We start from the raw sequence: 13,503 nt of genomic DNA on the forward strand, positions 1-13,503 counted from the left end.
TCGGTGCAATCACTAATTACGTAATCAGCCGAATAGCCGCTGGTCAATAAGTAATCGGATAGGCATCGGCAAATTACGCCGTCGCCATAAATCGAGCCCGCGCCGAGCTTAGCGCACTAAGCCGACCGCTTGATAATGGGGTTAACACGTCCACGCCTCTGAAACGAGACTTTGCTTTGTTAATAGCCTGTTACTACTATTTTGTACGTGTAGTTTTATGAATGTTTAAAATTTCTACGCGAACTGATTAGCACGTCGGCCTCTTAGTCAGTGGGTTCGGGGTTATTTCCTGGGCACGCATCTCTAATTTTATTAAACTCTTTAACAGTGAAGGAAAACAACACGAAGAAACCTGCACGTTAGAAAGTTCTCAAAGGCGTTTGAAGTTTGCCAATCCACACTTGGCCAGCGTGGTAGACTATGGCCACAAACCCTTCCCATTCGGAGAGGAAACCCTGCTGAGTGAGCTAGTGATGGGTTGATCATGATGATAATAAACATTTGCACAACCAATATAAAGCTGCATAGACAACCACACAGGCGCAGTAATAAACGCGATGTCTTGGGGTTCAACCATACAATCATAGTTTTTTAAGTAGTAAGGTGAAATTCATTAAGTTGAAGTAATTCACGCTCTATTTGGCATCATATAAGTAAATATGTGGTTTATGAGTTCAACTCTCATAAACCAGATGGTTAATATTAATTGTTATTAATGTTACGCAACTCATAACTCTAAAAACCGGCCAAGTGCGAGTCAGGCTCGCGCAACGAGGGTTCCGTAATTCAGTCGTAATTTTTAGACATTTTGCACGATAATTAAAAAACTGTGATGCGTATAAATAAATAAAAATCAGTTATAGAATGCACAGGTGAAGCCCTTTCATATGATGCCCCACTTGATAGACAAGTTATCTTACTTCGAAAATTGAAAAAACTAATTATTAATTTATGACCACAATTTTTTTTTTGTGTGATGTAACCACAAATTCACGGTTTTCAGATATTTCCCCTAATGCCTGCTATAAGACCCACCTTCCTGCCAAATTTCATGATTCTAGGTCAACGGGAAGTACCCTGTAGGTTTCTTGACAGACAGACTCTACTCGCGTGATATTTAAAAATCCGAATTTTTTGAATAAAAAGTTGCTTTCCAGGTCTCCAGGTCAATCCGTTGCTCCCGGTTCGATTTCGAGAGAGAGAGGTCACACTGCGAGTAATTGAACGCCAAACCAACAAACAAACACAATTTCACATTTATAATACGATATGTTCAGTGATTATGATCACCGGATCGGTTAACAAATGCTACTTTTCCGCATGGGATTACATTTGTTTAATATTAGTTCGTAAACCATTATAACAGGTAGCAGATGTCGCGGCGGCGTGACGAGAAGAGTTCCATTATTGTGTAAGTTTGACGACGTGACGAGCTTCCCTCACGCGCTGTGAAAAGCCGACTACTTCTTATCGGATGCTTTTCACACTTTTTGCCTTTTTGGTCATGGACAGTTTGGCATCGAAACACTTGTGTACTGTACTGAGTAGTCATTATTTTTTCCCGTCACTAGCTTGTAAAAAGGCTAATTTATTGCCAACTACTTCCTATCTACTTAATTTAAAGATGCGTTAGCACACTTTTCAGTTATGGATAGTTTGGCATGGAAACACTTGTATACTTTATAATCATTATTTTGTCTTGTCACTGACTTGTAAAATGCTTTCGCTAGCGTCGAAAACTTATTCGAAATTGAAGTAAAAAACTTTGAATGCGAACGATGATATTAAAATATCTTAAAGTTATAGATAATCAGAATCAACTAATAATAATTCAGAAGATAGAGCGTTTGTACCGAACTGCCGCAACGAGCTGCCGGTCGGATTACGTCTGTCAACGCACCTGTATTCACAACAAACGGCCCTAATTAGTCACACTTAAGCCATCGGGCCGCGAGCGAAAATATTTACTTGCATCGCAAGCGTTAAGTTATTGCTCTATAATCTGATAAACAGAGATCACTCGCTCGAAAATTGTATTATCGACGCTCTAAAGCGTTCACAAGTCGCCGCTTTACGAGGGCAGGCGCCAGGGGCCCGGGCATGCAAACATAAAAATTCTCTATCGGGACTAATAGGAGCGAAACAAATAAAAGGATACGTAAATAGAAGCGTTGGATAAATTCCAGTGGGGCTCGAGTGCGCGTAAATCCGCGCGATTTGTATCTGTGACAGGGAGTGCGGGTCCCCCGGGCCCCCCGCCCTTCGCTGCCCCCACTTTAACAATTAATTTGACAGATAATATTTCTACCGCAAACACAATAAGTGGACCCGCTGCAGGTCTGGATTCTTTTCATGTCGTCTATTCTTTATACTATTATTGCGGGGATTTATAACAACCGTAGCTAAGTTATAAGCAAGGATAGAACAGATTAGTATGATAAAAATAATCATCATCATCATCACGATAAACCTATCGCCAGCCCACTACTGAGCACAGGTTTACTCTCAGACTAAAAAAGGTTTGGGCCATAGTCTCCCACGATAGCCTAATGCGGATTGGCAGGCTTCACGCAACTTTGAAAACATTATAGAGGACTCTTATATCTAGTTTTCCTCACGACGCGACGTTTTCCTTCACAGTTACAACAAGCGATATTTAATTCTCTAAAATCTTAAAACGCACATTACATACTTCGAAAAGATATAGGGGCCCGGAATCAAACCCTTTATCTCCCAAAAAGTAGGCCTGCGTAAACACTAGGCTATCACCACTTTACGGTAATACCTTCACAAGAATGTAATCTGCAGGATAAACTCTAGATGCACTGATCCCATCCTTTCGTCATTGATCACAAAATCCTAACCACTCGGCCGTGTATTAAGTATCAAGTATGCAAATGATATTAAATTAGAAACGCTTAATACCAACTGTGCCGCGCGGTTCCTGTAAAGAGGTGCAATTACACCAATCAAAATGAAATTTCGCCGCACTAATTGCGCCCGACGTGTTTTATGAGTACGATTCCTAATCCCGGGACAGGCTGACATTTGCGAGGGCAAACATCCGCTTTACCCCATCGCTGAACGAGTCTTGTGATATTAGAGTAATGACAAATCATTGTGATAGAATGATGACTGTTTTATTAGTTATCTAATCTATAATTATACTATTATATAAAGAGGTAATGTCGTTAAGTTTGTTTGTACGGGGTAATCTTTGGTACTACTGAACCGATTTTAAAAATTCTTTCACCAGTAGAAAGCTACATTATTCCTGAGTAACATAGGCTATACGGGATCTTTAAAAACCTAAATCCACGCGGGCGAAGCCGCGGGGATCAGCTAGTAATTAATAAAAGGCACTACTGTAAGGAGCGGTATTAGCGTAGTGGTTGAGACGTCAGCCTTCTATTGGGGAGGGCGGGAGTTCAATCTTTTCTTTGCGGGACTTTGAATTATATATATATGGATAATCACACGAGTTCCATTAACACCCAAAATTCACCACTTTAATCTTTGAGCCAGTGGTGATAGCTTAAGTTAAAACGTCAGCCTCCTATTCAGAGGGTCAGGAATTCGCTTCTGGGTTCGCACCTCCAACTTTCGGAGTTATGTGCTTTAAAAAAAAAACTTGCTCTAACGGTGAAATAAAAAAACATCGTGACTGTAACCTGCATGCCTGAGAGTCTTCATGATGTTCTCAAAGGTGTGTGAAGTCTGACTGATTGGCACTTGGCCAGCGTAGTGGAGTACGGTCTGAGCTCGTCTCATTTTGAAGAGAGACCAGTGCTCAGTAGAGGGCTGGCGATGGGTTGCTGATAATGAATCTTTGGGCCAAAGGTAAGCGTAAGTAAATGTTGGTATGCAAATCTAAATAAAAGTACAAATTGTCACTACCAATTTACCAAGTAAATCTCCCAAACGCAATCAGGATCGTAAATCCACATAAGCAATGGGTATCAATAGCTAAGTCAACCGCGCACCTGCGACCACATGCCCCCCACGGCCCACGGCAAACTAATCGACACTATAGTCGAAGGGTAGTGTAACGTTTTATTTTGTTAAAATTTTGTACGTACCTATGTGTAGTAAATAAAATATTAGATATAATAAATAAGATAGGTGTTAGCTAATAAATATTGAAAGCCATAATTATAATTCTAAATTTAAATGGGATAAATAAGCGGAATATGTAAGCAATTATGTAAAACTAGCTGATTCCCGCGATTTCGTATGCGGGGATTTAGGTTTTAGAAATCCCGTGGGAACTCTTTGATTTTCCGAGATAAAAAGTAGCCTATGTCACTCTCCAGGTCTTAAACTATACCCATGCAAAAAATCACGTCAATCCGTTGCTCCTTGCGACGTAATTCAAGGACAAACCATCAAACCAATAAACCAACAAACAAACAAACACACTTTCGCATTTATAATAGGGGTAGTGATTAATGGAATAGTGTGTTGCTCAACAATGCAATTCAGCCAATACTGATAGAGTGTTGGCCAAACAGAGGTAATTGCGATCATCACACTGCAGGTCTGTCTATGGTCATAGGTCTGTAGAACTCCATGTTTATATTACTGAAATTTTGGATAAATCAACCGATATATGGGGCTGAACAATGATGTCGAAATCCTTGACCATTTGCTCTAATGGGGCTGAGTATAGCATATTGCCCATTTTTACTAGTTCTTGCTATGAAATTCAGGTGTGTAATTCTCTACCCACAGCCAACCGTATCCCATTCGCTACAAATAGGTATTTCAGAAAAGGCAAAATAGCCCGAATAAAATACTTGAATCCCTTTGAAAATTGCGATCCATTCGCAAAGCGAAGCAATTTAAAAACCAAAAGAGAATCGTATCATCGCGTTTTTCTTAAAGGAGTCTGCAACAAACTGCGTTAAAATGATTTAACTCCCCTTAGATAGCGCTACCGTAGGATCCTATTGAGAGCCACTGGCCCCGGGCCGCCAGCTAATAAACGCTTATCAACGCGCTCATTATCACACCCTTAACATCGCTTTAATGTCTTGCTCTTGAACAAAACATATTTAATCACATTTTTTCTCCGGCGAGAACTTTTTAAATTTCATAAATTCCTCGCGGACCGAGGGAAAGTGCCGCGCCGTCGTACGAGTGAGCGGATAACAACTTGATTATCATCGTGCACAAATTATAAAAGGGCGCTCCAACTTTACAGGGTTTAATATTATATTCTATAATTTTTTAAGGCGAGTTTATTTGTAGCGCGCACCAAACAAACGTAGTTTGGCTCTCATTCGAATATTAACTCTAGGACACACGATGACAAGTATGCTACACTTTTTTTTTTAACGCTGGGTAATGCGTTTACGCATCCCCCCCTCATGGAAGCCAGCCAGCTAACAAACCAGCCAACCAACTGGAGGGAAGGTATGTGGGATCGCCGGCCGAGAGGCGACCGGAATACCCACTAAAACCCAGCGGCATTCCTGCACGTCGTCGCATGGCGACTGGGTCACGGGAACGCCGAAGCAAACCACCGCGACCCAGTCAGCGACATCCGCCAAGGCACCGAATATTAACCCTAGGACACACGATGACATGTATGCTACACTGAGCAGACTTCTCTGAACTATACAAATACTGAAAACACCATCGACTCTGACATCAGCAGAAAAACTTCATCAATCGTTATTATAATCTCAATTGTTGTAATTGACTGAATTTATAGAGTTCTTGATGTAACCATTAGTGGTTACATCAAGTGATTAGTTCGGGGGGCATTGTAACCAATAGTGAACAAGCGTCAACCAATCAGAGGTGATTGCGATCGTGACATTGTAGCTGTCATTCCACCGCAATCGAGCCCCTGGGTAGTCTTCAGTCGGACTAATGTATAAGTGAGTCATCGCCGGTTTCTTTACAATTAGGAACGCACGCCTTCGTATGGGAAAGCGGCTTTTCTGCAGTACACCACCCTGATCTTTTAAGCCAAACTTCACCAGCTCTCGACACTAAATTATAATACAACGTCGTAAATTTACCAAACTATCCGTGCCTGACGTGCGCTACTTAAAGGTCTTTTGAACATTGTGTTAATAAAGCTAAATTGCTTTTTGGGGAATCCTTATGTTTTCTATGATATTAGATAAAGGACGCAGACCATATTATAAAATATGTGAAAGTGTGTTTTTGTTGGTTTGCCCTTCAATCACGACACAACGGAGCAACGGATCGATTTGATTTTTGGAATTGAAGTATGTCTTTCTCTAAAATATACCTACCGCAGTTTCTCTTAGTTTAAGTTTTCGCCTCAGTAACCTTTTCAAAATAATTCTAGCTCTATAGATGGTCATATTATTTAAAATTTGATAGGAAATCTTTTTAGTAGGTATAAAATTTCAGTAAATAGGTACCTACCTAATGAAAGTGAAATAGTAAAATTATCAACTTATGAAGTCAACAAGAAAAGCTCGTCTGTAGAATCTCTTTAACAGAATTTGTTAAAAAGGCAGAGCTACAAAAACGAATGCCCCAGGTGCTTACATGTGTTGATACTAGGATTTGTGAAGTATTCTTTTGAGCTCATCTCCCCCTATGTTTAAACTCAAAATTAAGAGGATGCCAGCAAACAGTATCGTTACTGCGGGGAAAAAAATAAAAGGGTGTCGGCGGCAAAGTATCTACTTGTTACCCGTTACACTCGAAGCAACGGCGAAATAACGGAATTGAATATTAAATGAAATAATTTATGCCATATTTATCATTTTGCAAATGAACAGGCTCACCTTAATGAAAACGTTTTATCAAAAAGTTTTTTAAACGCGAAGTCAAAAGATAAACTTGTATAAATTACAATACATTTTATGTTATTTGGAAACGAGAGGATTCAAATAAATTTCAAACTTGAAATACCTATACCTACGCTGTTAAGGGATTTTGTGCAACTACAATATAGAGTTTCCAACAGGGTCGGTTTCAGAAAATTAAATTTTTTAACGCTTAAGTTTTTTCACCGATATAGGTATACCAACCCATACGATTTAGCTTTATACATAAATAAATATGATATAAAAAGGTACCACTACCACCACATAGAAACTAATTCACACGGGTTACGAGTAGTTGATCAATTATCCCTTACGAATGACCATCTTAGATTTCATCGCAACTTACCATGCGATGTAATCGTAGCCAAGCAATAACTTGTAACCAAAACTGTTGCAGTTTGAGCGCAACATGAAGCAGCGTAGGCTGTGTTCACCACATAGAGCAAGATCCCAGGACCGTCAGACAGACGTTACTTAGGTATTTTCTGAGAAACAAAATGTGTGGGATAGAGTAGTTTTAGTATGTATCTTTTGACGTGTATGTTTACACATATATGCTAACTAGTGCCAATAGCCTGATGGTTAAATATATCAGCTGCTAAAGTGAGTAGGCAATGTTTTTACACACCTTTAGAGCTGAAATCTTTAAATTGGAACGCAAGGCAGCACAAGTTACCAAATACATGCATATTTTAAAATAGATAGATACGAACACTATTTTATCCTACACATTTTGTTGCTCAAAAAATAAGTAACGTCTGGCAGTCCTGGAATCTTGGACCAATAGATGGATGATATGTGTTCACGTTACCACAGCAGTCGTAAATCAAGTAGGATCAAGAACGGGCTATCAGTGACGCAAACCTGCGTCAACAGCGTCCGATGACACGTCACCGCATAATGAATTGCTGTTTACATGCACCTACCTATGTTACGTTTTTTATTTGCATTTAAAACCTCAGCTGCTTTTTCTTTTATTACATAGAAGAAACGCGTATATCGACGAGGCGACTTATGAAACGGCATTAGAAAAATGTTATGAACTAAGTAACTATTCTATTTGAATAATACTACTAATATAATAATAGGTGCCTGTAATAAAAGTGTTTCTGAAGCCAAAGTGGATTTTTTCAATGTTTATTCAACGTTTTTTCAACGTTGAGGTAAAATCATAGTAGATGTGGTATGATATCGTGATTTGACATCTCCATCAAAAGCAAATAATCTTGGGTATCTCATAACGACCTCCCTGGCATAGTGGTGAGCACTGTCGTCTTATAAATTAAGGCGTTTAGCGCTTAGGCGTTAGCTGTCAAGCTATGGTTTACCAATCTACATGCAAAGCCGTGCCACCAAGCGATTTAGCGTTCCGGTACGATGCCACATAGAAACCAATCGGGGGTATGGATCTCATGAAGATTTACCTCAACTCCTTCCAACCCTACCATACCCCTTCCAAGCCGCTTCCATCTTCAACTACATCATTACCTGTTGAGAACACATTCAAAGGCTAACTTGTATCGTTATAAAAAAAACGCTTTTAATAAGGAATACTAACCATTTTTAACATGAAAACTTCACTCGTAGCACTTATTCTGATTCTAGTAATCTTATCTTTAGAGCTTTTAAAAAAAATTAAATCATTATAGTACTTGAGTGGCATATTCGTAAAAAACGTCTACGCGGTTGCTACGCCGCATTTTATACCGACGGATCAGTGATTAGGCGCAAACTTGATTCGGTTGGACGGCGGGAAAAGAGTCTAGACCGATTTTAGGGTCAAATATGCCGGGACCGTGGTGGATGGGATCCGGTTTAACGAAGATCGATTTTCATTAGTTTTCCGGAACATATAAATTTTATATTATTTAGAGACTAAGTTATTAACCGACTTCAAAAAAAGGAGGAGGTTCTCAATTCGTCGGTATCTTTTTTTTTAGAAGACTATCGTTTCGTTAGTAGACAAATTTTAACGTTGGTACAGACACATTTAGGGTATATTTTTATGTAGAAAAATCAAAGAGTATAATAAACCTACTCTTGTAACGAAAAGTCACCGGCATCAGAGTTTTTATATATCAGAAGGAAATTGTAATTATATTAAAAGTTACTGTCAGGTATTTTTTACTTTACTACATACTTTTGATGGCGTTTTTAATAAAGGTCAAACTGAAAACATTATTTGGTCAAATAGATTAGAAAATTAAATAAAACATCAGGCAGGTAAAAGTGCGGGCAGGGGGATCTTCGTTAAGGTTTAATTAAATCGTCCTCAACGGCCTCTCGCGTTTTAATTCCACCGTTATTAACGCTGTTAAAAAGTGAGCACCCGGAACATTGGAGGATATAGAGAGGCATTTGTTAGAATAAAAGTTTGTTTCATTCGTAATGCAGTAGGCATAGTTATAATCCAAAGTGAAAAATAATAATCAAGAAATTAACATGTACACAGAGAAAAGGCATGGTTTATTATCGACTACCGTGTAAAATCTGAAATAAGTATTATTTACTTACTAAGACACATAAATGTGTCGGCGGCCGGCGCTAGCAACCAACACGTACGGCGTATACCTAGATATTGAAGTTTCATATCTGCGACAAAAAGTATCTGTATATTGATTACGTTATATTTTCTAAATTTACACAAATCAATAGCTAAACCGGTAAAGGAGTGGACTGAAAACCGAAAGGTCGCCGGTTCAAACCCCACCCGTTGCACTATTGTCGTACCTACTCCTAGCACAAGCCTGACGCTTAAATGGAGAGGAAAGGGGAATATTAGTCATTTAACATGGCTAATATTCTTTAAAAAAACGTATTTATGTTTTAGGCAATTTTCTGACCGCCGAATAGCGAGAGCGAGGTTGAGCTAAAACTAGAAACGAGTTGGCGAGCAACGAGAAGTGAGTGTGTAGTTGGGATAATTTTGTCGCTGGGCTATGAGCGGCTAATGTGAGTGTAACTCGTGATTATTCGCGCCGGTTGCTCGAGTTATATTAATAAATCGTTGCGCAATCTGCACAAGCTTTTTGGCCGACAATAGAGCGTCGCCGAGCGAGTTTTTTCCTTTGATAGCTATTGTCATGCGACAAACTACTTAGTGAACAGAAAGTTCTCGCCAACAGTTAGCGATCATCTGTTAATATATTTATTTATATCTTTTATTGACACGGAAACATACACCAATAATTATAATTTGTACGTTTCTCGAGCGAGAAAATAGCCGATAGCTATTTTCTCGCTAAGTATACCGACTAAGTAAGTCGCTTCCTCGTCAGCGCCTTACACTGGTTTTGTCATGGTTTTATATACTTAAATTGAATAATCAAATCATTAATTTGATGTACGTAGAACCTGCGCTACGCGGAGCGACCAACTCCTGAACACAGAATATTCACATAAAATTGAAGCGACTCTATGCATGTCTAGTGACAGCGCAGACGAGTGGCCGCAGTGTTTCCGCAGAGTAACACTCGCGATAAGACGGCGCTCATCGTTCTCATCTCCCCTCACCCCTCATGAGCCTACTGCATCCCAACTGTTTGGATTTTAATATTACACTTAAGTGTTGTTTCTAAAGACGTCCCCGGTTAAGTACCTACTAATTTGTCCAAACTTGAAACGGTTCTACCATTTTGTACCTTTCCTTTAGGCTTTACTTTCGGAAAATGATTTCATTACCGGTCTTGAAGAGAAACTATGGGACATTGTTTGTAATCAAAGTCAAAGCCATTTTCTCAAAATAGGTATACCTACCATTGTACTACCTACACTTTTTGATTATCAATTGTAATACGTAAGATAATTATTATAATTACATAGGTAAAATAAAAATTAATGGCCTGCGTAGACGAAGAGCTATTGTCCGCAGCGGACAAAAATAGTTGATTAAGAATTGCATCGCACAATGCACACGATGGACTTTATAGCGCGTCGAAACATCGTAAGTAGTAAAAATGAAGGACTTTTGTCCTCCGCGTCAAAGCTTCTTCAGTCGGATAAATGGTATTGGAGCGTGTAAAGGGCAAACAAACAAATAAAGATACATTCATTTTTAATAGATTTACTTAGATCATAAATTACTCATAATATTGTGAGTTATGACTAAACCAAGAGTCGAACCTAGAAAGTAAATCGAGGAAACTTACGACGCGTTTTTTTTCCACGAATAGGTAATAACAGTATGTTAACGTTAAAAAGAGATATTTATAGTAATATCATTTATTTTACATACAATATGACAAAGGATGTAATAAATAATATTATTAAAAGTATACCTTTTGTTCATAAACCAAGCTAAACCATTGTTCAATTTTGCACAAAACAATAATATGTTGTGTTACGCGTTTATTCCACATTCTTATTTTTAAACACCATTAATTTGGCGCGCTTTCAATATGTCAGTTTGAATGTCATTTTGACATAAATATCTTAGCTATGACGTTTTATGGCTCCACTACACGCTGGCCAACACGTTTACCTTGAGCATTCGGCCAAAATAACTATTTAACAGCTGTTTTTATAATATTGAGAACGGAGTTCGCTGACCCCGACAAACGGCCGATTATCTTAAAATCGGTCGTTTTAAAAGTTGGCGAACTCCACCCTATTGTCTAACGAATCGTTGACTCATAGGTGACTCCATATTTTGTGAAATTTGACACTCTTGTGGTACAAAATGATTACTCAGCATTTTGTCATGAACAGCTTTAGCGAGAAATAAATACTAATACTGCTAGCGGCCTACTGGACACTGCGAAAAGTACATACTATGTAAAATGAATCGGTTAACCAACTTGTGAACACTGTTTGCACAGCCCTAGATACGGGAAAAAGGGAACAAACACATCAACCGGAGCTGAAAATGAAGGTTTGGAATGGGACGATGACTTTTTTACGGAAACAGATTGGAAGGAAGTGAAAGCGAAAAGCAAGCGGCGACGCCGCAAGGAGAAGAAGGATAAAGAAATCGAAGGAAGCTCTGAAATGGCAAAACCACCGAAGGAGAAAGAGAAAAAGAAGAAGAAAGAGATAACAGAAAAGATGACGAGGAATTTGGAAAAACCACAGATACCGATACGGAGAGATAAAAGTAACACGGGTAGAAAGCCTCCGGTGGCCAAGCCCGAAGCTCTGCTAGTGGAGGTGAAAGACCGTGACTATGCCAGCGTGCTAAAGGAGGTTAAATCGGGATTAGCAAGCGCACAAGTCGTATTCTCCAAGGTGAGGAAAACGAGAAAAGGCGACATACTTCTTGAGCTAGAGAAGGGGCAAGAGGAAGGAGTTTCACAAATAAAAGAGAAAGTGCGGGGAAACTGCCCAAGTTTAACTTTGAGAGCACTCAAAGAGTCAGCGGAAGTTATAATAAGGGGACTAGACCTTACAGTAGAAAAAGAGGAAGTAGAAGAAGTTCTGAAACAAAAAGTAAAGGACTTTCGAATTAAGAGTTTCTGGGAAAATAGCTATGGTAACAAGACAGCGGTTGTAGAGCTACCGAAGAATGAAGCCCAAAAACTGGTTGACGAAAAGAAAATAAAAATAGGATGGATGAGAGTGCCAGTTGGCCTCATGGTGAAAAAGAAGAGATGTTACAGGTGTCTCGAGTACGGGCATATCTCAACTGGATGTCCAGGCCAGGATCGGAGCAAAAAATGCTATAACTGTGGCGATGAGGGACACAAGGCCAGAGACTGTGTGAAGGAGGCCTCATGTGCTATTTGCAAGGATAAAGGCCAGGACAGCACAAAACATAGAATGGGCTCCAAGACCTGCCCGTCCTGGAATGTAAAGGCACCCGGCAGAAGAATCGTAGATTCAAAAAACGCGGTATAGGAGCAGGAAATGGAGCGGTAGGATCGCATATCAAGGTCTTACAAATAAACCTAGATAGAACGCGAGCCGCCCACGACCTGCTCGAAGTAACGGCAAAACATCGTGAAATAGATATAGCTATTGTAGCGGAACCAAACAGGAAGATAGTTCAAGCCCGAGAATGGGTAACGGACCGGAGAGGCGATGCAACTATAGTTGTGTACAATAAGCGGACCCAAATAAAGGAAGTTGCTCGGGGAGATGGTTTCACTGCGGTAAAACTCTCAGGGCTCACTTTATATAGTTGCTACTTCTCACCAAACTACAGCTTTGAAGAGTTTGAGCACGATGTAAACGAGCTTTTCGAAAGTATCATGTCACAACGTGGTGACATCCTAGTAGCCGGAGACTTTAACGCGGCGTCAAAAGTCTGGTCAAGTAAGGCAGAAAATGCTAGAGGTCGGCGTATCATGGAAATGCTTGCTAGTGCGGATTTGGTAACGGTAAACGTGGGGGTTACCCCGACATTCCAAAGAGGCGCAAAGAATTCCACGCCAGACATAACATTTGCAAGTTCAGGTCTGGCGCAGAGAATTACTGAATGGCAGGTCCTGGACGAGGATAGCCTTAGTGGTCACCGGTACATAAAATTCCACATTTCCCAAGATGCATGGAAACCGCCAATGCAGCAGCAGGCAGGATGGAGACTGGATAAGTTAGACCAGAAGATACTGGAGAGCGTCCTTAAGGGAAAAGAAAATGAGATCAGCACACCTGAGGAGCTAGTGTTGGAGACCACGAAGGCTTGCGACAGAGCAATGCCAAAAAAGGGGCTGCCTAGGAAGGCGCCTGTTTACTGGTGGAATGCGACGGTAAA

The 13,503-nt window shown here is 39.9% G+C and overlaps 1 protein-coding gene across 1 annotated transcript; it reads left to right on the top strand.

Annotated features, from left to right (window-relative positions):
- The first annotated feature begins 10,915 nt into the window (after nt 1–10,915).
- On the top strand, nt 10,916–12,647 carry LOC138404545 (uncharacterized protein PF3D7_1120000-like). The gene is made up of 2 exons (XM_069508808.1): nt 10,916–10,944; nt 11,633–12,647. Exons 1-2 carry the CDS (start codon nt 10,916–10,918, stop codon nt 12,645–12,647), a joined length of 1,044 nt encoding a protein of 347 aa, XP_069364909.1.
- The last annotated feature ends 856 nt before the right edge of the window (nt 12,648–13,503 follow it).

The sequence above is a fragment of the Maniola hyperantus genome, chromosome Z, assembly GCF_902806685.2.
Source record: "Maniola hyperantus chromosome Z, iAphHyp1.2, whole genome shotgun sequence".
NCBI lineage: Eukaryota > Metazoa > Arthropoda > Insecta > Lepidoptera > Nymphalidae > Maniola > Maniola hyperantus.

What these genes read in the sequence shown, in the direction of transcription:
- LOC138404545 (XM_069508808.1), top strand. Translation starts at nt 10,916, where the DNA reads ATGACTAAACCAAGAGTCGAACCTAGAAA. An exon ending in CCAAGAGTCGAACCTAGAAA is followed by an intron (nt 10,945 to 11,632) that starts GTAAATCGAGGA and finishes CTGTTTGCACAG; the next exon opens with CCCTAGATACGGGAAAAAGG.